Here is a 24,867-nt window from a genome sequence, read left to right on the forward strand (position 1 = left end):
CACCATATGCATCCACTTTTTGGACTTGGATTCCCCCAGCAGAAGAAGAGGTCCTCCATTTGCAGGCAGGGGAAGCAGCAGATTTGGGGGAGGCTTGTCTTGGCCATAGGGAACATTTCCAGCACATATTTGCTTGAGATCTCAAGTTGAACTGCAGGTTATTGGTGGTACCAGCTAATATCCAAAACTAGAGATTTTCAGAAGTTGAAGATCCTGACAATTTTTTTTCATCGTTTTGTAATGGAAAAAAACCCCTAGAAATATTGAGAGAAAAATATTTCTTTTAATTAAAATCACTTTTTTTTTTCTTCTTGAAGCACAGAAAGTAGATTGTGTATAACTTATTTAGCATTTAGAAACTCCTGCATGATAAGGTTGTCAAATAAATAAATATTGTACAATGTAAAACAACTTGGGACCATGGAAAGAGTTCCATTGCATATGAAAGTACATCAACAAATTCTTTTTCTATTGACACACCTCTACATTAAGAAAAATCTTACATTGGAAAATAGAAAATTTAGCCTCAGTCTCTGTGTCTTGTGAGCTTACAAATACCATATTACAAAATATGTGTAATATAATTAAGTCCATTTTGGAGGACAGGAATACAGCAAGAGTAGCATAAATATAACCCCAAACTTTAAAAAATCAATGCCTGTGGAAAAAAAATCACATAAAATGTCATTTACTTTATTTTATTTTATTGTATTGTATATAGTATATTTTATTTTATCTATTTTATTTTATTTTTTTATTTTTTTAATTTTATTTTTATTTATTTCCACATTCATTGTACAGCTTCTGGGCAGAAGGAAAAAAAAAAAAGACACTATTAAGGTTTCGTCTCTAATATTTTATCTTTTTTTTTTTCCTTTGAAACATGTTGAACCAGCTCACACACGTGCAGGTTGATTTCCCTCCCTGATGCCCAGAGTTCAATACGTCCTGCTTCTTTCCAGCAACCTCCATTTCCTTTGTAGGTTCAGAGGACAGTCCTCTCACTGGCTTTCTGCCCATATAAGGAATTGAAGCTTATAAAACACACATGCCAGTTAGAGCTGATATTTCAAAAAGTCCTTCTTCAGGATATCTTTGTGCCTTTTTTCACCCTTTACACCCTTTGGTTCCCCCCACCAAGGGTTTGATCTTCTGGCATCAACAACGAAAGAAGTTTTATGGCTTTAAAATGATTTAATTAAGACATAAGCAGAACCAAAGATGTCTCCCTTAATTTTGTACTGAGACTTTCACATTTAGTAGTTCTCTCACCTGTGCAGTACATTTGGCTGGTTTTGGACATAGTAAGATTTCGAAGCAATGATCCAAATCCGCAACACAAAGATTCTCCTCCTTATCTCTGTGCTTAACACTTCAACTGATTCCTCTTCCAAAGGTCATGAATTACCTTATAGAAATCAAGGCTACGTTGACTTCCTTGATCCCAATCTGCTAGGCTGAAAATCTCAGTTACAGAAAATGGAATATCTGCCGAGTTGCAGAAATTCACAATATTCCTTCGACGTGTACTTTTGTAACCTTGAAAGGCCAAGAAGACTCAGCAATCAATAAGAGCAAGAATTCCTAAGCTTGCTAAAATTCTTCTTAGGAAGTAAAATAGTCACGGCATTTTTAAGTATTCCCAGATTTACTTCAGAATCACTTGTGTTCTGATCATATACCATTTTGATCATATGCTTTTTTTGATGTGAAAAGTGACTTGAGGTAAACAGAAATCAAAGAAGGGTAAACACAGTCTAATTCATTTTAAAGCAGTGCTGATTCCATAGAAGGTATGACTGCAGTTAAAGTTTTAAAGCATTTTATTTTATATAGTGTTTGTTGTATTGTGTCGCTATGAAATTAGAAGAGAGTGAACCAGCTGAGGAAAAACATACATATTTTTTCATTCGCCTATGAAAGGACTTTTCACCCCCTCTGAAACCTAATGAATTGCAGTCAACCACTCGGCTTCAGATAGTATGTGTTCTTCAATTTCTGGTTGTTTATTAGAGTCTTTTTTTTTTTTTTTTTTTTTTGTCCACAGAGAAGAGTCTAGAAAATGCTGGAGGAGTAAGTTCAGCCTTTTCTGGGCAGTGAGACAAGTCTGGTGGCCTGCATGACTCGCCTACATAGCTTTACTCTTTTGAAGACCAACAAAAACCCAACAACAAACAACAGACTAAATCTCTGTCCTGGTTTTGAAATACATTATGAACTACTGGGGTGACATGAGTTGCCTTGCCATTTAGCTAGAAGATAATTTCACGTGACTTGACTGTAACCTCTGGACTCTTCTGGGATAGAAGTTACATCACTGAATGAGGCTGGTTTTGACTCCTGTGCATGATTTTGAGCTCTGTATTCTACCTACTAATTACAGAGAACTTTCAGGTGCTAGGCACAGATTTCTCAAACTTACTTATGCCAGTTGGCCTACCCTAGAGAAGGTGACTTAATACCTATGCACAGAATACGTACGATGAAAACCTACATGCATTTCCACAAGCCCTCATTCTCTGAGCTCCTTACTGATTTCTGGTAAAGGGGAATAGTCAGCGGCAGACATGCTACTGGCTTCAGCATTCACTGGGTCATTAAGCCTCCACTCACTGGGAAAAGAACTGTTTCCATCACCTCATTTTACTGAAGATCTCAAAAATGTACTGTTTAGTTTTGCATCACTGTCAGACTAAATTGACCCCCTTCATCGCACCTGCCACAGACTATCAGAGAACTGGCAGTGAGCTTCATTCCCTGAAAGATTTAATATTGCTGCTGGAGGTTCAAGCCAGCATACTTAGCAAGGCTTGATCTTTTTCTCAACATGTGGCTTTAGAGACCTTAAAATCACCTGTCAGCTCAGTTTGTCTTTCTGTCTTTCTGAACAGGATCAAACAGCCAAGTTGCAGGAAAACCTCAGCCAACTTTTTCCTTCGCAAAACTGTAGATTCCCATTAAAAATCACTGTCTCTCATAGCATTTAGGGCTCAGCCAATATTTATGATTCTCCATTACCTTTTAATTTGAACCCTCTGAACAATATTTATTCTTCAAGGCTGGAATGTGATACTGTATTACTTTAAAAGATAGTAGTGCAGATTATTATTTAAACTAAGGGTCCCACTTTGTCAATAAACATCCAAGTATGTTAAAGTGGACACAAACACAATGCAGATGCCCTGGAAAGGCATTTTATATTATCACAGTAAAGGGATAAGGCCTTTGTAGGGTTGGTGAGTCTCATAGATTTATAGTAATTTGATTTTTTTCCATTAAGGCCCCAAGTCCTGACATCATATGAACACAAAAGAAACTCAGCTTTCCAAAAACATTCATTTATAGCTTTTGTGTTTGCAGGATGTAATTTCCAAAAAGGACCTTAGAATTCAGGTCATCTGTTACAATATGATTATAATTAGCTCATGATTAGGGGCAACATTGTAGAATTTTTGTTTTGTTTTTTTTTGTATCTGAAAAAAAAATGTTGAAAATACTTGAAAATATTTTCTTGCATAGTGAATTTAGACAAAGATTACCGTGGGATTAATGCATTATTTCTGATGTAAATATTTCATTTCTAACTGTATAGCTCCTCTAAAGTATTGATGCTAAATGCTAATTATAGTGATTCTTTTTAATAGGCGAAAATACATTTCAGATTATGTCCCAGGCAGAATGCTGGAGAGGAAGAGAAGTTCAAAGCTACAGACACAGAAACCGCGCTGCTTGCTTCCTGTTTACTGCTTTCTAGGAGAAAACAGATGGCAAGTAATTCTAAAAGGCCAAGAAGTTTATAAGAAAAAAGCAGGAGCCCTGGCACTGTCCTTTCCACTGTTTGAGGGGATATAACCTACCACCAATATACTCTGGAGGTTAACTCCTACAGGCTGTGGCCAGACTGCAGCCTTCAGTATGTTGTTATTCCCCATTGGATGCCCAAAATGCCAATATGAACTCTGCTTTTGCCAGGTTATACATTTTCAATATGTGTATCTTTAAAGAGCTCTGTAGGAATGGACAAACGAGGCAGATTTTTCAATAAAAGTTTATGGACCTGTATTGTTACAGACTGCAGGAGCTGTAACCTGGCGCTGTGTCACAACTGTCATGCCGTGGAATAATTGCACATGACACTGAAGGGAAGAAGAAAAAAAGAAAAATAAAAAAAAGCGGGGGCAAGAGAAGTGTTTGAACTGAGGGTGGAACTCTGTTTTGTACAGTCCTTCCTCTAAGATGCTGTAGACTCTAGATGTTATGATTCCAGATTATCTTCATTGTTATTCCCATTTATATGATGCATTTTCCTGGCCAGAGGAGCCTGAGTTAGGCATCCAGCTGGGCCGGGAGTGGATAGTCTGTGCTGGAGGGCTGCTGGACACAGGAGCAAGTGCTCGCTCTCACCTTTCCTGCTGTTTCTTGGCATGCAGCCCGTTCCCGTGACATTATCTGAAACTGGTCATGGAGGTTTATGGTTTATTTTTATAGCAATATTTTCAAGCAATTATCTTCCAACTTGTAGCTATAGACCTTTATGCTCTCAATCTAACAAGGGCTTGTTTCTGTAAATCCACTTGTTTAAGATTTCCCTCATGTGTGCACACTAAACACATTGTTAACCTTGACAAGCAGTTAAACACTTAACCAGCACTGCAAAATTTCAGCTCATTTTCAAGTGTTGTAAGCCTTCATTTCTCCTGTCTGTTCTGTAAGCCTGGCATGACAAGGCAATAAAGGAAGGAATAAAATACCTAGAGCCAGCAACTCAACTGGTTGAAATCAGTACAGGTCCTCCACAAAGTCAGTGGGACTATAAACACTCACTGGCTTTCATAGGTCTATATGTATTTTATTTCTCTCTCATTGTTTCTGCAGGGGTGTGGGTGTGTGGTTGTTTTGTTTCAAAGACACTATCTTTACTTAAAAGAGTATTAACAGCCTATTAGTCAATATTAATTTTGGTGTGTTCGAACTGGCATAGATACCTTGCATAATTGCAATTATCTCATGCTAATAAAATCTATCAGAGATCATGCTGGCCAGTGTGTTTTACATCTTCACAATGGACTAAAAATCCAGGCTGTGATTCTGTATCACACTACTGTTTATAACTGCTGTAACTCAAATGATTTGGCTGGAGATGCAGAAGAACTTCTGCAAATGAAGTGAGCCAGGCCCCCCTTCATTAGGCATGGTGCCCCAAAATATGACATGCAATTCATATGGTAGCCTTAGGCAAATTCTGGAGCCTGACTTTCTGGATCTGGAAGAGGAAATGGGAAAATGTTGATGTAGTGGTTACTGCACAAGTGAAACACCAAACAGATTATTTGAGATCAAAAACAAGGCAGGAAGAACACAAACTTAAACTCTCTGCATACAAAGATTAATTACGTAAAATAAAAGCTGGAAGAAATAAAAAAGCCAAACAAGGCAGTACAGGAAAATTCGTAAATATTGCTTTTGGCACTAAAGGAAGACAGAGAAGATTCTGCCTGCAGCTGTAATACAGTTGTTGCATCCAAACAAATTAAAACCCTCTGAGGACCAAAAACCATAATAAACTGTAACATTGTTTAAGTGAAGCTGTATCTTTTCTCTGCATCCCAAGCCAAATACTGATTTAGAGTGTGAAAAAGTAACTTAGGAACATGCAGTGGCACAGAATACCTTTCTAAGTCCAGGGAAGCTTAAGATCTGGTTTTGTGTGTGTTAAAATGCATCTTCTTACTGTCTTGCTGCCACTGAACAAATGAGACTTCTGCCCTGTTTTTCCACCTCTGTTTCAAGACTCCTGATGGGAGATTCTGAGACTCCTGATTTTGTTGACCTAAGCAATCAGAAGGTGCACATATACACTTTCAGACTGAGTGATGCACTATTTTGTAACAGTCTGACTTATTTACTGCATGGTGTTTCAGATAGTACTGTAAAAAAAGAGCAGCTGGGACTCTGACTGCTGCTAGAGGTTTGTTCATAGGAGCCCCCCTCTCCCTGCCTCCCAGTCCTATCTCAGTTGCACTTGGTTACCGAGAAAGTTTTGCATTTGTTATAAGGTGCTTATGCTGATTTACAAAGCCTTTGAAAAGCAGAGCCCAAGTTACCTTTTTGAGTTAGTGACGCTTTACTCCGCTGGTCACAGGCTGAGGTCAACTGATACAGGTCTCTGTGCATCTTCAATGCTGAAATGCGTCACTTTGGGTGGTCGCTCTTTCAGCCATTGTGCACGTGGCCCCACTGCCTCCTGACAGTACCGGCCCTGCCACCTTCCCTGTGGTTACAGTTCAAACCCAAGACACAGTTGTGCTCATCAGCCATTTGCTGGATGCAAATCATCAGGATCTCTGAAGAATCATTCCTAACACCCCCTTTTCAATTGTTTCTCTTTGGTATTTTGACATGTGTCTGCAAGATAAGGCACTACAAATAGTGTTTGCTTTTTCCCGTCTGTCATTCCATTTTTATTTTCTATTTGCGAATGTAACTCCCCCACAGTACAGCAGGAGAGCATGCATAATGTAACTATGTGAGCACAGGCAACCTTTTTCCTACTCTAAAGTAAACATTTGTTATGGACCAAAGAGCAGAATAGCTTTACAAAACACTTCTTTGATTAAAAGAATAAAACCAGCTGCTGCTGTAAAGAAATTTAAAATGTTTATCAAGTTAAATATGGATTGTACGGTCTTATGTTGACTCTTTAACCTTAAATGCCTACTAAATCAATGCAACAGATCAGAATTCACAGAAGAAGTCAGCCTTCTAAAACTGGTACTATTAATCATTACTTTAAGTTTCATAAATCTGATCGATGTCAGGCATAATACAGAAAATCATGTGAGCTGGAATTTTAACTGTAGTATTAATCAATAGATGTTTTTGCTGACTGAATGAGAAACAGAGAAAGCAAGCATATTAACAAAAAGGAAAAAAAATGAAATATGTCTGCTCCAGAAATAGTAAAATAGTTTTATTTCACTGATGTAACAAATTCCATCATATGAAAACTATTATACAAAGATTATTCATTATTAAAGGTATACCACAAAATGTCATAGTAATAGAGTGTTGTCATGGGATAAATATATCTCACTTTGAAATACTCACCATAAATGCCTCAGTCACCACAACTTCCATTTAGCTGCAGAGGGCTGGCAGGATTGTTTTGTTTTAAAATTAATCATCCACTGTTCTTCCTTCCTGTCAGTAGGCTTAAGCACTGCAACATGAGGGAGAAAATCTTGGAACTGTTTTTCATATTCATCCAATGCCCAAGACCAGAGGCAGGAAGGGATATTCTCAAACCTGATTTTGGAAATATCGTAACTTTGAAAATTTCAGCAAGAGCTCTCAATTAGCTGCAGTACCCCAAAGGTAAGCCACACTCACTCTAAGAGAAGAATTGACCAATAGAGTGGTTAGTATTTGTCCTGCTAAAAGCTGAGATTATCACAGATAAAATGGCCAGCAATATTAATTGCAAGTATTTTAATTTAGGAAGGATGTCAGCAGACAACTAATCACCAAAGAAGTTTTAAGATGATTCAGTTGAGTTTAAAACTGTATGTGTGGAGCTGACTAAAGACTCATAAAGAAAACAGCTGATGTACAACCTTACTCTGAAATCAGCTTGAAAAGGAGGGCAGAGATGGGGAGGGTCAGCAGTCATTTATTCACTAGTAGTTACTGTGTGTTCTTCCAGCCCCTTGGCTTTCTGTTCTCCCTTTTTCACGAAGCCTGTGTGTTCAGTATTTGCCTGATGCCTAAGCCAGCTCCCTCTCTGACAAGCTCACTTGGGGATTTGCTGGCTGTTTTTTTAGGACGAGAGCCACACACGGGCTCTGCCCTGCTTCTGCATCCGCAGGGATTCAAACTGCTCTCCAGTGCAAGCCGCTCCTGCCCCGTGACCTCAGGGCAAGTACGTGGCTCTAAATTATCACAAAAGTCCACCCAAAGTGGAAAAAGAAAAAGTATGTCGGTGAGTATTCATAAACATTAACTTCTCATAAGGCAGCGATCATGTGCTCAGCAGCTGAGCACCGGTGTGGAGCTGCGCTGGGAGAGGAGCATGATGAGTGGGACTGAAGTGGTGTGAAAGGAAACTGGATTTTCCTACACTGTTAATTTCTTCCCGGCAGTAAAAATCCCTCTTTCCTTTTTTAGCAGTGTTACTGCCTGGCTGAAAACTTTATGAGAAATCGCTCCTGGATCTTTTACAGGAGCTTCAGCAGTCACATTTTGGAAGCCTTTACTTAATATGATGTCACTGGGTCTGCAAAGGAGTAAAACTCCCAGATAACTTTTCTTTTGAAATGTTCCTGTGACATTTGTTTCCACACAACTCATAACTTCTCTGCCTTAAGAACTGTGGCCATTTAAATAGCTTCAGCAAATAAAACATGGCACACACACCAGTCCAGAACTAAGCACAGATACTTTCAATAGTGTGGATTGTGCAGTGAGTCCATTATGAAATACCTGTCCCTGCAATCTCATGTGAATGCTTATTTAGAATTTTTGACAGTATTTTATATGACTAATTTACTATATGGATACTCAGTAGTCATAACATGTACAACCACAGCAGTTGTATGAGATAACTGATTTAAAGTAATCTGACCCCATTTTATAGGCAAGGAAACAGATCAAGGATGTGAAGCCATGTGGGATGAGAGTGGCAGAACCAAAGTTAGATTTCAGCTTTTCCTTCATTCTCATCTAACACATGCTCCCTCAGACCATGTTGCCATCCTGTTAAAGTCGGACTTTGATAATTACTGTGCAAAAGAACCTTCAAGAAAACAACTTGGGAGACATTTATATCCTCACTTTATGTGAAAGTAACTGCATAGAATGATTTTCATCTAATTCAAATACATAACTAAATTTCTATACCTGACACCAAAGTATATTTGCCTTATTGGAATCCTTGTTGCCCTTTGTAGCTAAGAATAATAACAATAATAATAAAAAAAACCAACAACAACAAACAGCGGAGTCAGACCCAGTGACTTCACTAGGCTCTCTGATCACAAGCTTAAAATAAGTCATATCTGAAAACATGCTTTCAGATATTGTCTCATAATCAAATATTCCAGTCTGGGATTGTTTGGGGATCTTTTAAAGGTTTGCTGTTCAGTTGTAATTTTTGACGGCATTTAAGAAACTGCAGCAGGACTGAGAGATTCCCACATATTCTCATGGCTTCTAAATGCAACTTCTGATAGGAAAGTATGCCAGGCACTTGATGCTGCTGTCAGAAAATGACTGCAGGTAAGTTTTTAAATGGAAACTGTGGAGAGATAAAAATGAAGGGAAAAAAGAGCTAAAACACGGATTGAGAGAAGGGAAGACAGAACAGCACTGTGGAGAGAGACACTGAGGAAGAAAAGAAGATGAATCATCTACTGTGAGGCTTAAAGACCATTATTATGTTAAATAATGAGCATCAAAAGTGTGTGTATGCACTTTCATGTATAAAATACATAGAGCTGGATGCTTTTAATTTGCTGATTCTTAGTTAGCAAGTTTGCTTTATGTGGAGATAAACTATAGCCTCTTTCTGTAAAAAAACCTGAAACAATACTCTTTACAAGATGCAGTTCTAGGGGCAAAAAAAGCAGCTCAGCATCAAGTCATGGCAAAGCTGAAAAATTCAGATGCAGAATTTGAATCACATTTGGAAAAGGAGACATTTGGATCTGAGTTTTGGCTCATGTGTAGTCAAATATAAAAACCAATTTTTATCGCTAGAGACGGGAAGTGCCCTGTAAACTCCCTCATGGTAACTTCTTGTACAGCCAAAGCCTCTCTGTTATTTATTGTGTGGCATGCCTGAGCCAGCACTGCTTCACCCAGCTGAATTCTCTTGAAGTCAGCAGAGTTACTTTACTCAACATCTTAAAAGCAGCTGTAGTCAACAGTGTGTAAATGAAAGGAAAATTCAGCCCAAAACGGCAAGACGCAGTGGACTGCATTTGTGAAACTGGCTTTCTGTGCTTGTATCTTTTTATCTGCAGTATCAGGGACAAATATTTCAGTTCTGGCAACAGCCATAAGATGCATTTCCCTTAACATTTTCATTTGGGAGCTACAAGTGCCTTTTTAGCCTGATTTCTAAAAATGTTAGGCTGACACAGTGTTATTTTCTTCCTGCCATCTGCAAGGAAAAAAAAAAAAAAAAGCCTCAATCAAATTTGACAGATGATCAGTAGTCTCAAAACCAACTATGATCACAGGAGGTTTGTGAAACCTAATGGCTTGAGAAAAAGCCCAAATTATTGGCTCATGAACAGGAAACAAATATTTGGCTTGGCAGCAGCCTGCTCACCAGTCAGTGCATGTGACAGCCTGTCAGTCAGAGTGTACCTAACCAAAGAACTGCTACCTCTTGGTGACTTGGCATGTCACAGAGAAAAAAGCCAATGCCTTATGAAAATAATAAAAGGATCTTTGTGAAGTTTAGAATTTTGGCTGCCGATTTTATTCTAGTAAAGGTTATGCATCAGTTTAACAAAATTACACCAATAGAGGATATTTATCAGAATTAAATTACTACTTTAAAATGTAATTGATGTATTACAGTGCAGGACAAAGAATTACACACCGAAATTCAATATATAACTTTGTAAGCTGACCAAAGCACAAAATGCTTTTTGTCTTTGTGAAGGTCTTTTGAAGGCAATGGTGCTGGTGACAGCACCCTCGGAGACAGTCCTGTCCTCTATTGCAGTTTCTCAACAACTGCTTAAAGAGTTTACTTTTGTTTTACCATTCACCACATTTTCCTAGTACCACCCACTTCAGTTTCGGGGCCAGACTCTCAAGGGGCTTTAGGCACCTAATTGCCGCTGAAATAAAAGGAGAGTAGGTGCCTAAACACTCACAGTATCTGGGTCAAGATCACTGCCTGTGTTCTAGAGCAGTCCCTTTCAAGGTCACCAGTGTTACTGGCTGTTCTCCTGGCTCCAGACGCACCACCTGCAGCCTTGAGCCTGCGCACCCTGCACAGATGTCCCCATATTCCAGCAAAAGCAGCTGAGTCCAGGCTGGTGAGCATGTCCTGTCCTGGGTGCGCTTTGCCCTTTGGCTGGAATCTGTTCCTGCCCACCCTGTACATCCCCAGGCTGAGAGTGCGGGACGAAAAGAGGGCAAGGAGGGGAATGGCATTGCAGTGGTGGTAGGTACAGAGCCCGTGTTCCAGTCAGCTGATAACAGAGTGACTGCTGCGGTTTCATGACCCAGGTAACCCCAGTGGCCGTTCCCCATTTGCGCAAGAGGAGTATGCTGGCAGAGAAGAGAAAGCCCCATCCCCTCAGCCTCTCCTGAGAGCTGAGCTTCAAGGAGCCCAAGGGAAGGAAAGCCCAGGCAGCTGAGCAGCCCCATTCATGTCCACACCAGTTCGGCTCTGCACAAGCTCGTCCCAAACCAACTTTGAGAGCAGGGAGGGCTTGTTCCTTGATGCTTTGCTTGCAGTCAATTTGCAAAATAATTCCTCCAGGATGATCACACAGAGCAAATGAAAAGCTCAATCCTGAATCCTCCACTGGTGGGGGTAATCCCTGTTCCAAGGAGTAAAGTCTCTTGTTTAAATGCAGAATAGAAAATTGAGGGTTTCAGAGAAAGTGTAATCCTTGGATAGCACGCTTTGCACGTATCGGATTTAATAACTATTATTTGATTAATGAGCTCTGTAAAGCCAAAAGAAGACTGATAGCAGAGAGACTCATGATTCCAGTGGGATGGAAGATAGCACACCAGAGAACAAGAATCTTCGAAATTAGTCATGAAAGAAATTTAGTTTAATTTTTGGAGAGGTTCTTAATAGATTAAAGTCGATGTATGTATGTACTTAGATTGGGGAACAGTCATGAAAAGAGGAAATAAAGGAGTCGCAGGGGGGAAAAAAAAAGAAAAAAAAAAAGTAGATTATTACAAAATATTAGGAAGTGGAAAAAAGCTACAGCCAAAAGCAAATAACATTATTCTACCGGGAAAGACAGACAAATACAACATACAGAAATATATAGAAACCAATCCTTCCTATAGGGAATATTACAGTCCTTCCACAATAATGCCCTAATCAGAAAATGTACCATAATGAACATCAGTTGCAAAGCAAAAGGAAGAGCTTATAGTAAAATTCGAAGTCCAAAGCTGGTTAGTTGTTGAGAGGAAAAGATATTTTCAGGAGATGATGAAGGAAAAGGGTGTAAATTTATGAAAATATTCGTTACTGGAAAAACGAAGTAGAGGCTTCTTTGTTTTATAGAAAGGTGAAATCTTGCCTGGTTTAAAATAAATTCTAAAATTCACATTGAATTCTGAGAGGTAAGGTTTTCTTTTCAGTGAAGTCAAAGTATTGAGTTAAACTCACTCGCAGATATGTTGTATACAGATTAAATTATTAAAATCTAGTATTCTAGAGAAAGGAAGTTCTTGTTCAGGGCTTCATTTGCCAGTTCTGGCTTTTTTTGTGATGTTTGCCAAGCCACTCATTTTCCGCGCCCCAGTTCACAGCTATCAACCGACCCGTGGGTGTCAGCCTGGCGAGGTGTGTCGTTTCGGTAGCTTTTATCCCAGGCGTTTAACTTAACACTGCAAACGTATCCAGTCCGCAACACAGCCTGGAAACTGCCCAGCAAGAGGCTTCTCCCGGGTGTTAGCGCTGCCCCACGCTCGTCTGACTCAGAGCTGGTTCCTCCTTAAAGGCGGGACTACATCAAACCGAGCCAGATGGCCGCTTCTTTTGATGTACAGATACTTTTTATTTTTTTTCCTCTTCTCTCTCGAGGTGTAGACACAATCAACTATTTCAGGAAAATGCTAGATTTCTGCATCCCACATACGTCGATTTGGTCAATCTGTTTTGCAGCCCTCCACTGAGCACAATAAATTAACACGTTAAAGAAAAAAAAAAAAAAAAGTAGGAGAAAAAGCCGCTGTTTTCTCAGGTGCTCGGAAGTGTTTTTAAAAGCGAGGACCGGTGGAGAGGGGAGCCGGGCAAGAATGCGACCGGAGCCCCGACGGGACGGTCTGACCCAGCCCTGGGATATCCCAAAAGGGCCAGACCGCAGCACCTGCCGGAAAACCCGCGGTCTCCCTCAAACCCACCGTGTGCCAGGGTGCCAGCAGCACCAGGTGGCCGCGGATGGCGACATGGCCGCAGCCCCGCACTCGCATGTAGGGCCACGGCCATAGTGCCCCGACCCCGCTCGCCTCCGGCTGCTGCGGGGGGCACGGCGGGTTTCCCCCGCTGCTCTTGTTCTTGCCTTGTTTCACAGGAGCTCGTCGGCGAGCGGGGTGAAAAGCGCGCTGCTAATAACGTGGAAGCGAACTTTTTTTTTAATTTTAAGATTTTTTTTTTCTTTATCCACAGAAAGCATGAAAATCCATTTAAACGCGCGGGAACCCTCGAAGTGCCCCTGGAGACTTAGTTGGAGGGATAGGGCGGCCTGGCAGGCGCAGCCAGTCCCTTCGGGCCCCCAGAGACAGACACAGTCTCACCCCGGGGATCCACGGAGACGGGCTCGCCGTGCTAAAGAAACGCCCTGCGGTCCCCTCCGCCTCTGCGGGTGGGACACAAGCGTGGGCGCTGAAGCGTACGTGTAGCATCCTCGGAGAACTGCCTGCTCCGTCTCATTCCCGTGGGTACCGCCAGGGAAGCGGCGACTCTCGGTGATGCCCTGGGGCTACCAGCGGGCGGACGAGCGGCAAAACCACCCCTCGGTCAAAAGATGCCGTCCCCAGGCGGACCTTGGGTCCGAGGTTCCGTGGGCGAGAGTGGTCTCCTGACCCAAATGCTAAAGAGCCGCGGGGGAGGATGAAATCTGAACCGGTAAACCCCGAAATGAGGCCGGGCAGGCAGAGCTGAAAAGTATCCAAGTCAGTCCCAAGCATAACAAGAGATGAAACATTTCAGGTTATTACGTTCTCCCTTTGAAGAGAACTTTTTCCCGCAGATAACAATGCGTAGGTATATTTAGACAGCTCGGCTCGTCCAAGGAGAATGTGTCTTGCGCTATTTGAGAAAAAATTCTAAGAGTAAGTGCAAATATTTGATGCTGAAGAGCTCTTAAGGCTTGAAGAGTACCATTTACTTATTTCTACACATCAGTGTGGGCTTAGGATGTTAAATAGATTAAAAGGCTAAGAGAGGTCACTGAAGTAGACTCTCTCTCATCTTGACTTTTTTCCTTGCAAAGTTTTTGCACTTTCTTTTAGAGTGTCCTTGGCAAACTCCTCTTAAGAGCCACCTCCGATACTGTATAACTTTGTGGCCCTCTGAACGCCGGCCCACTCCCCTCCCCTGGGCTTCCCCCTACTCTCCCCCCGCAAAACTCCGCTCCAGCCTAGGCATTCAGCGAATGTTTGCCTGTGGGGTCAAGATATTAATAAGCACTTCTCGGTCTCCTTTTAGACTCGGGGCGTCCGGGAGCGCGGGGCAGCAGCGGCGCTGCGGGCCGGGCCGGGGGCCGTCGGGCGGGCAGGTGAGCACGGCCGTACCTGGCGGGGCGGGGACCCCGGGCTGACGCCCACGTCCCGCCGGCTGCGGCCTGCCCCGGCGGTGACACGGGCAGCCGGGGGCGGGGCGGGGGGGCAGGGCGACCGCGGGAGGAACCGCTCCGCCGAGGACGGCCACGTCGTTTCAATTTAATCTCATTTAAAAAGACATAACTAATAAATTTGTATGGACGGGGCTGCCGGAGACGTAAAGCAGAGTCGATAGTGGTTCAATCCCATTGAACCCTATTGAAAACCATGACAACAAGGAACAAGCTCCGATTTATCCCGGAGAGTTAAAGCACATTGTGGGAAGGCGTCAATCACCTATTATTCCAGATCTGAACAAATGCAAAATCTTGACTGGAACAAATGCTTCCAACAGGTCCGGGACATAGGGCTACATTTCCCTTTTGTTCACGGCCTAGCAGTTGGCATGTATTTGTGCTCCCCTCGCTCCGACCACCCAGGACGGCTGGGAGGCTGTGCTTGGAGCGGGGAAGATAACTACTGTCACCAGGCACGCTTGATAGGTGGCTGCAGTAATCACGGCCTGGGAATCGTTTATATGGAGCCTATCCAGTCCTGAAGAAATATGCGGGAAGTTGGCCAAATGGAGCCCTGTGCCTCCTTCATCTCGCCCACAAATCTCGCCGATATAAATTTCGCCTCTCCCTTGTCATTATTGCTCTATTGGCTTTTTTCCCGTGAAGTGTAACTGCTTCCACCAGCGACACACAGAGCAGGGCGGGGAGGGGCGGCGGCGGCCGGGGCAGACGGAGATCGGCGCTGGGGAGCGAGAGTGGGGGTTGATAAATATAACCTATACACAATAGCTTATAGATGCCTGTTTGGACAAGGAAATTTGAACTAACAAAACGGCCAGCTAAAAGAGTACTGTGTATCCGAGCTTCTATTTCCAGGCGCGCAGTGCATCATGACGGTGTTGCAAGCAGCTTGCCCGGCGGGGCTGTGCTGTGAGCGCTCTGGCCGGCATTCAGGGGAAAACGGATCTGCTAGGGGAGGCTGGGTGTCTCCTTCCCTCCAGGCCTTTCCTACATCCAGCCGGACTCGTCTCCCACTAGTTTTCCAGACGGGTGCCGCGTCCCTCCCGCGAAGCCAGCGGGAAGCAAAGGGGACGGGCGCTGCCGGCCGCGGGTGGGAAGCATATCCCGCCCCCGCCCTCCCTGAGACCTCACGGCTCGACCCACGCTGCGCGACCCGCGTGAAACAGGCTAATCACGCCCGTCGGTCACTTTTGCCCCTGCTCTGTGGCTAAGGACCAAGCCAGGCCGCTGCGGTTTTGCATGTGAACGGCTCATCAGGCTTACTGTTTCTATGTCATTTTTTTATAAGTCCTCAGCGGACATCGAGGCTGGGCAAAGCCCGATCGAAGCTTCGGGGGGGGGGTGGGGCTGCCCGGTGAGAGGCTGCGAGAAGGCTCTTGCCCGGCGGAGCGGACGGCGGAGCGGACCGCGGAGCTGCCGCCGGGCCCGCCCGGGCCGTGCCCAGCCGATGCCCGTACCCCTCTTCCCGGGGGTTTGTTCCTTGCTGCTTTCTGTAGATGAAGCGGTGCTAGGCGGGGACGGGAGACATGCGGATAAATAAACGCGACGTGTTTGATCTTTTCTCTCTCCCAGCCGGTATCGTTTCAGTCACTCACACATAGAGCTCCAGGGGATATTCCTTGGGTTAGTACAACGCAAAATGGTGCTTAAAAACCTCTCCCCTTCCCTTCCTCCCGACTCTTGCTTATGGACCGAGTGTACCGGGCTCCCCGCGTCTCTCCGTCAAGAGCACGCCGTCGCCCTTCTCGAGAAGAAGGTGCACCTTCTATCCACCGCGCCCAGGAGATGCAAAAAAAACCTCCAAAAGCGGAGAGCCCATCCCCTCATCGCATACACTTGCCAGCCTTCCCCGTCGAGAGCATAGCCGAGGTGTGAAAAATCCTCCGTTGAGTGTAGGAAACCTGCCAATGACAGGAGGGAGAATTGGAGGTAGCACCACAAACAGCCCGGGGAAATAAAACAAATAACGACTTAAATTCCTTCCAGGTTTAAAGAGAGAGGGGAGAGGGGGGGAATAAAGAGGGAGAAGCGGGGAGGGGGCTCTCGGCAGGCTATGCGGATGTCCTGGGAGGATTCACTTTGTCTGCGGATAGAAGGGACGCTGGTGGCTTTGGTGGCGGATGGAGGGGGGCGGTTGTTGGTCATCCACATGCCACCCAAGATGTTATTCACTGCTAACAATTACCATTATCTGTCCCCACTTTTGGCTAATCAGACAGAATATGTAATGATGAAGCCTGTTTCCTGCTGTCTTTGGGAGGTAACGGGTTATTCTCTCATGGGGGTGACGGGAGGGGGGGTTACACCTACTCCCATTAGGGCTTTAGCACTTGACTAATTCAGGTACTTAGCATCCTATAGACAGGGACGGTTTGAAAGCAGGCAGTGCTTGCAGTGGGGTGGACTGTTTATATAAACAGGACACCTCTGTAAACGACACTAATATTTGGGCTTAGGTGGCGATGGAAGGGAAGGTTCTCTTGAGCCAGGAGATTCCCCAATAACTGGGCGCAGTCCTCTCCTCGCAGCTTTTAAGGGAGGGGGTTCAGGGCTTTGGGACGATTTTTTTTGGGGTGTGCACAACCTACCATGGCCACATCTGGCAGGATCAGTTTTACAGTGAGAAGCATTTTGGATTTACCAGAACAGGATGCTAATAATATAAAGCAAGCCTCTGATCATCACTACTCAGCGAAGAATTACACCGGCTCGCCGTACCGAGGGTGGATAGAAACACACAGAAATCACTATCCCTGTGAGTATGAAACGGATAGGAATTCGCCATCTCCGCACAGCTATCTTTTGTTACCCCTTATTCCTTGGGGAAAGATGCGAAGAAGCGAATCGCCACAGTATGTAGCCTACAGGACCTGGGCGATCCGGGCTGGGAATTTTATAGAATATGACTGAATTGCAACAATGAAACAGCAGAAACATCCCGGCCACGAGCTTAAGAGAGAAAGGAGGTTGTTTTTCCCCTAGGTCTGTGCATGTTCCCAGCTATGACAGAAAGCAAACCTTCAGGCTGTGTCCGCCCGTCGCTCTGCGCTTATCGTTTAAGCTCGCTTCGCGGATTTTCTTTTTTTTTCTTTCTTTTTTTCTTTTTTTTTTTTTCCCCCTACTCTTTCTTTCCCATTTCACTGTTGCGAGAAATCCTGCCGGGTTTGTTCCGGCCAGGTTTCATGTCACCCCACGCACAGCAGCGGACAGCGAAGCACACACCCAGTGCCTCGCCCTCCCGCGCTGCCGCGGAGCGCCCCGGGCGCCACCGCCTACATCCACGCATCTGCCACCGCGGAGAGCAGGCTACGGCTCATAAACCCAGCTACGTAGCACATTGGTCTTACCTCACACACATAAATTGTGCCGCAGATATGAGACGTTTAATGCACACCTGTGTGTGAGGAGAAGGAGACCGATGGATCCGTAAACCCCACCGGGATAAGTTAAATATTAAGGTAATCGAGCGGCTGGAGAAAAGTAGTAGTGAAAGGACTGGGCAGCCCGATATTACATTTTAGCACCGAGCGGGCACAAATGTTACCAGCCGGCAAGTCCCTAGGCTGTGCGCGGCGAAGCGGCCGTGACCCTGTGGAGACTGACAACGGGGCAGAGCCGCTCCCCCGCGGAGGAAAAGCCAGCTCCGTCCCGTGGGTTAGGTTTAATGTATTCGGGGGGTTAGCTCACATCTCTTGTTGACTCTTGGGATTAATCCGGCCCGGTAAACAGCCGGGTCTCTTCCTGCGGGAGGCGATTCGGCTCTCGACGGCCCTCCGCCTCCACGGTGTCTGCCCCGCGTCCCGTCCCCGGCCGCCCTCTCTCTCTAACTCCCTCGCTGTCCCCAGCTTCCGACGAGAGCGGCGCGGAGCTGAGCGTGCCCGACTCCACCCAAAGGTCGCTCCCCACCCGCGGCTCGGAGGCCGAGAAGAAGAAGAAGCGGCGGGTGCTCTTCTCCAAGGCGCAGACGCTGGAGCTGGAGCGGCGGTTCCGGCAGCAGCGGTACCTTTCGGCGCCAGAACGGGAGCAGCTGGCCCGGCTGCTCAGCCTCACTCCTACCCAGGTGAAGATCTGGTTCCAAAACCACCGCTACAAGATGAAGCGGGCGCGGAGCGAGGGCCCCGCCAGCCCCACGCCGCGCCCGCCCGCCCTGCTGCGCCGGGTGGTGGTGCCGGTGCTGGTGCGGGACGGGGAGCCCTGCCGCGGCTGCCCCGCCAGCCCCCCGCCACCTGCCGCCCGCCCCAAGCTGGGCTGCGCCATGGCGGGCTGCAGCGCCCAGGCCGCCCTCGCCCTGCAGGGCTACCGAGCCTGCCCGCCCTCCTCCGCCCTCGGCGTCTTCCCCTCTTACCAGCACTTACCGCACCCCGCCGTTGTCTCCTGGGGATGGTGACAGCGGCGCTTCGCCCTCCGGGGCCGGACTGATCCCACGAACGCGGGGTGGCCCGCCCGAGCCCCGGGCTCCTGGCGCGGGGAAAGGGCCCGGGCGCGCCGGGCTCCCGCGGCTGCCGGGCTCGGGCGGGCCGGGCGGCGGAGCGCGGCTCCGGGGCGGCGGGGGACAGGCGGGCAGAGAGGCCGGCTCGGAGGAAGATCGCCCGGGCCGCCCTTCGCTCCGTCGGGCTCACCCGAGGTCGCGGATATCGAGTGTGGCTCAATTTTTGTAAAACCTCCGCTTCTCCCGCTCCTTTTCGAGAGATTTCTTGTTAAAAAAGAATAATAATCCTAGCCAACTAGTTTATTTTAAAATAGCTGATTCTTCCAGTAACTAATAAAGAGATTTTTGACAAATAAATTTTTCCTGGCGGAGAGGTGTATTTTTTACGATTGGGGCTTTTTTGTAGGATTATCTCCCGTGCCATATAAGCTTAAACACTTCTCTTGATAGCTCCAGAGGAATATCACTTTCAAGTTTGTTTATTTTACCCACGTGCGCCAGTAAACTGCGAATAAAGTTTTCTGCAAGCATCTCACTGTAAACCTGGCGATATTTCCTACGGGAAGTGTGAGCCCGGAACCTTCGGTCTCTAGAGGCTCCTCTACTATTCGTTTCGAGCGGCGATGCCCGGCGCCGGCCGAGGCCCCGGAGACTGCGGTGCGGGATTTCCTCTGCCCAGCCCGGCCGGTGGGCACAGCGCGGTGCCGAGGGTTCCGGCTGGGCCATGGTTCATTCCTGGTTTTTCTAGAGCCGCTAAGGCTGACCCAGGATTAAGCCAATATTCCTGTTAATCTGTATATGTCCCAAAGATCGACTGCGGAAACTCAGCCCAGAGAAAATAGTGCGTTTTGAAACGCTTTGGTGAACTACTGACTTTATTCGTTTGGAGCGGGGGAATAAAATAATTATCCTGGCACTCGCCAATGGGGAAAAACTCTCAAAATCCCCCAGACTCACGCCTCATTGAAATATAGACTAGACCGGCTGTCTTTTTCCTTCCGACGGAAGACGTGGATCAGGAACGCAGAGGGAATGCCTGGGGATGAAGACCCCACGGGGACTGATGCAATCTACCTGCCAAGGAAAGGCTCTCGACGGAAAGGGACCCGCAAAAGCTGGTTAGGTTGGGGTATTTTTATTCCCCGGAAAAGGCTTACTTCTGACCAGGTGTGCCCCTGCGATGTGTCGTGCTGCCTATATGTGCCGGGGAGTTCCCGAGAGCGGGGCTGCGAGGCGCCACCGTCGCGGCTGAGGAGACGGCCGATGGCACCCACAGATAAGCACTCCATAGGTGCCTTCGGCCGGCTCCCCAGCCGCGACAGAATCGCCCTGCTCCTTCCCAGCCCTGCCTTCCTGGGAGCTGCCTCCCTTCCACCGGGGCGGCTCCGTGTCACCTCTGGCCGCCATACGGGAGGATGCGACCCAGCTGAAGGCAGGTCAGGTCGGGAAGGGTGGAGCGAGGCCGGTCCTCCCACCTGCATCCCCTTACCTGCTTGGGCAGGGGGCCATGTGCCAAGGAGGAGATGCAGAGCGGACCAGGCTTCTGGGATGTGCGGGAAGGACCCGAGGGGAATACAGCCTCTGTGTCACCTGGGGTTTTTTGTCATTGTCTTGCGTGTCGTCGTCCCGTCCCCCCGACCCCCTACCCGCTTTATTTTTCTTCCTGCCATCCGATTTTTTTTCCCCCGTCTCAGCTGCTGGCCACCTTGTCTCCCATATGGATGGGGTTATCTTAGAAGAATCTCCCAGAGAATCGCTCCTTAAACCTCCTTTTGTCTTGAAGGTTGAAAAGAGCATTGTTGTGCATGAAAAGGACCTAGACAAAATCCGCACTGTTTCAATTCAGGACTGTTTAATCAGTCCCTAGTGACAATTTTATGGGTTTTAGGCGGTACAATAGTACCTTTTAAAACCTTGTGGCCTTCATGAAAACAAAGAGCTTGAATTTTATGGGCTTACAACTCCAATTAGAACAGTGCCAATGTGTATGGGAGATTATCAAATTTGTATCATAAAACCCCTTTATAATAAATGATTGCAGAACGCTGGGAAGGGGCGGGAGAAGAAGGGACCTGGACTTCAAGCAATGGACTTTGTCGCATGGAGTTTTAAAAGTGCACATGTTGCTCTCCATTTTAACTCTTTGCGACCTAGCTATGAAGCAGGAACAGCCGTGGAAATAGTGTGACATCGTCATTAGAAACGGAAACAAAGACTACAGGAGAAGCCCCCTCCTTCTCAGCCCAAATCTGACGCGGCGTCAGCTTGCCTAAGATTTGGCAGCCTCTCTCCCGGAAGGCTCCCTCTAGGGTGTCCCTTCCCGGCCCCAGGCTGCAGTGATTTCCTCTCGTCACCGGCTGCAATGTCCCCTGATGAGGGTTTCTTGACACAAAACGTGTGGTTTGTGAGCGTTGCTTTTTACCAAGCCGAGGGAATAGGAAAGTTGCGATTCCTGGGCGCCGGAAAAGGCTAAAGTCGTGTCCTCGCAGGCTGAGGGGAAGTCACTGCAACAGGGACACAGGGAGGACGAGTCAGGTTCAAGTATTGAGAAAAGCGGCCCTCTTAATTTGATACATCCAAGTAGAAAGAAGTATGTACTAAATAATGAACCAATTCAATAAGCTATGGAGATTTACAGCGAAAAGAAAAAGCCTTGTGAAAAAGATGGGGTGGGACTGAAAATACTGTTTTTCCTGATAGAAACAAATTAATCCATCTAAACTTTAAGTGTATTTGATTTGTCAAATTTACTCGTAGTTAAGCCATATCTAGGAAATACATGTTAACAAAAGTCGTCGATAACGGCTTTGAGGCAAAAGAAACTTACTGACTTTCAGTGCATTTTCTGTTACTTTGGCTTGGCTTTTAATAAAGGACGAAATAATCTCAGTTGTTGGTTTTGGTGGGTTTTTTTTTTCCCTTCTTTTTCGTCCTCCTCAAAGGGTGAGTGCACATACAATCTCTGTCTTTCCTCCTTTTCTTTTGGCCCCCCAGGTCTCACTGTTACTTTCACTCTGCAAACAGGCCTGTGATTTCACTGAAACTAATGAATAAACATGCCATGATCAAGACCTAAATACCATCTTCCGCTAATGAAAAGCATTGCTAACATCTTCAAACATCTTCCCGGGTGCTTTATTCTTAGTCAGTAAATAAACTATTGACTTTGAAAAGGCCCAGCCCTGTTTCAGTGGGAGCGCCTGGGCACATGTTTGTTAACTCAGAACTAAGGCATTAAAACAAATCACTAGACTGCCTCCAAATAATGGACAACGGTTCTGAAAGACTGTATGATCGAGCTTCTTTGCAATAATTTATGAACGAATTGAGTGTGCCCCTGCCAATGCATACCCATCGTTAGTCTTTGGCTGTACACATAATACATCTTAAAAATTGCAACAGATGAAAACCATCATCTCCCAAGCAGAACTCTGTCATGCACCAAAACAAATTCTCTTATCACCAACTTGGAAAAGGCTCCTGGCAGTCCTGTAGTATGTATGTCTGGCTTAATAACCGTCTGGACTATGCTGTTAACTGAGTGCAAGTCAGGTCTGTGGAAACTCTTTGGAATTTTCAGCCCCTCACACATCGTAGGAGTGTGCCTGCCAGCCCTAGTTAGAGCTCAGCTGATGCTGGAGGGAGACAGTGAGCTCACTTTGCTTTCAGAAACAGGTGGTCCGGGCCCAGCACTATCTGTGGAGGAGTACATGCCTGGCTCTCCCTGCACTCAATACCCCTCACAAACCACAGTTCATTGATTAAGATAGTGTCTTACTGGACTCAAACGCCTGATTGCTGTTTCTTGAGAAGACGGGAACAACTAGGATACAAGCAATAGCATTTTCCAAGCATTACTAATGGCACTCAGGCCTTTCATCAAAAGCCCAGATAGTGCATTTTCCTTTTCCTCAGCTCGTGCTTCCAACCCTTGAGCACTGCTCTAGTCCCATACATATTGGCCATCGGGTAGTGCTCTCTTTCCAGACTTCCTGCCATGACTAAAGAGTTGCAAAGCAGAGACTCCACTCTAACTACTTGACATTAAAAAAATCAGATGAAGAGCCAAGTGCCACCAGCATCAGCAATGACAGAAGGACTCCAGGCACCTCACATAACTTCCAGGAGGGTTCTAACTCATCTTAGTTAAAAGGGAACTTCCTGTGGGAAAGCAGGCAGTGGATACAGAGTGCTCATGTCAGGGAAGTTGCTTTATGCTCCTCAAGCATAAAGCTCATAAAACTCTGCTCAAATGTCACACAGGAGTAGGGTAACGGATCAGCACTAACTAACACTTAATATGATTAAAAAATCACTTACATATCTACAAGATTTAAGAAGTTTAAGAGATCTCTGCCTGCTACTAAGCACAGATTACTGAGTCATGACATCAGGATTACTTTTCATCATATTCAGGCTTACAATTGCATACTAAACAGTGAAGGCAATCAGCTTTCTAGACTGTTGGCAGTTGTGCCAGTTTTCTTCCTGTTTTCTCCAGTTGTCTTCTATTTAAAAGAGGTCATGAAGTGTGTTGGAAATGTACCCTCCAAAGATGGATCATCCAAGCAAAAATTGTGACACTTCTCTCCAGAGTGAAGCTGTATCTTTCTTTATATCCAAGACCAATATGGAGAATTACTTCATTTTAGACATCCACATGTCTCAGACTGCCTTTCCGAACAAAAGGACACTGAATCATTTAGAGCCAATATCATGTCAGGTATTTTTCATAAACCTTTGCTCCCTCTACTGCTTAAGCCTAGGAGTTAGATATTCTCTTTAGAATCTGACAGAATTTGACTCTGGATGAGGAATACTTTCAAAGAGAAAAATAACAGACAGAAACAGGAAAAAGATGTAGACAAGCCAGTAGAAACAATGAAAAGAATAAATCTCCTCACCAGTTCTGGAGTGTAGATGGTTCGTTTCCATGGGACTGTCCATGCTGCTTTCAAGCAGTCGGTCAAATTCCTCAGGGGCATCTGACATGTAGGACAGTCCTGCTCACTGGTTCATAGTGTCCCCCAGGGAAAAAAATGATTTATTGACATTCCCAACAGCCACAGTATTTTGCTTTGCAATATTCATTGGCAGGAAGCATTAGAGTTTGTATGCTGGGAGTGCAGTTTTTCTCTTACATCCTTTTTTTCCTGTTGTGGATGGATGAGAGATTTGATACTAAGTTAATGACTTTATGATATTCAACACTAATAGTGATTTTACCAAATCATAAATATAGCCACCTAAACTATACAGAAAATATCAATCTGGAGAGAAAAAAACTTATTTTTATAAAATAAATTGATTTATGTAATTACATATGAATTATATAGTTGAATTTCAGTATATTTGTGCTATGTTGGGGTGTTTGCATGCCTTAACCCATACACATTATATGTATTTAACTAAATCATGTCTTTCTTTAGCTGTGATAAAATGGCAATTGAGAAGAAAATATACTACTGAAACTTCTCCATATCTGAATGCTGTGGAAAATGACTGAAGATCACTGCCATCTGTTACATTTTTGCTCAGACTTCTATTTGTGTTAACTGCTGTTTTCACAAAAACTGTATAAAGCCTTTTACTTTTGTTTGTTTGTTTCTTCTCTGCTACTGTTGACTTTCTTTAACCATTCTTCAAGGTTTCTATTCTGTCTTGGGTATTTTCTACACCCATGCCATAAGCTCATGACTTTCCAGTACTGCCAGACTTCCCTGAAAAGGCTGCAGCCCAGTATGGAAAGGTGCCCAGTAGCTGGTGCAGTGCTTTTCTGGAAGCTATTGATTTGCATATTTCTGTTGTTTGCATGCATTCACATAGAACCCCTAATTGGACACATCTGCTCTGTGCAAAATGCAGTAT

At 45.2% G+C, this 24,867-nt stretch overlaps 1 protein-coding gene across 1 annotated transcript; it reads left to right on the top strand.

Moving 5' to 3' along the window:
- Positions 1–17,159: 17,159 nt before the first annotated feature.
- Positions 17,160–18,957, top strand: NKX2-8 (NK2 homeobox 8). The gene is made up of 2 exons (XM_065636860.1): positions 17,160–17,325; positions 18,416–18,957. Exons 1-2 carry the CDS (start codon positions 17,160–17,162, stop codon positions 18,955–18,957), a joined length of 708 nt encoding a protein of 235 aa, XP_065492932.1.
- The last annotated feature ends 5,910 nt before the right edge of the window (positions 18,958–24,867 follow it).

This window comes from Caloenas nicobarica, chromosome 5 (genome assembly GCF_036013445.1).
Source record: "Caloenas nicobarica isolate bCalNic1 chromosome 5, bCalNic1.hap1, whole genome shotgun sequence".
Taxonomy (NCBI): domain Eukaryota; kingdom Metazoa; phylum Chordata; class Aves; order Columbiformes; family Columbidae; genus Caloenas; species Caloenas nicobarica.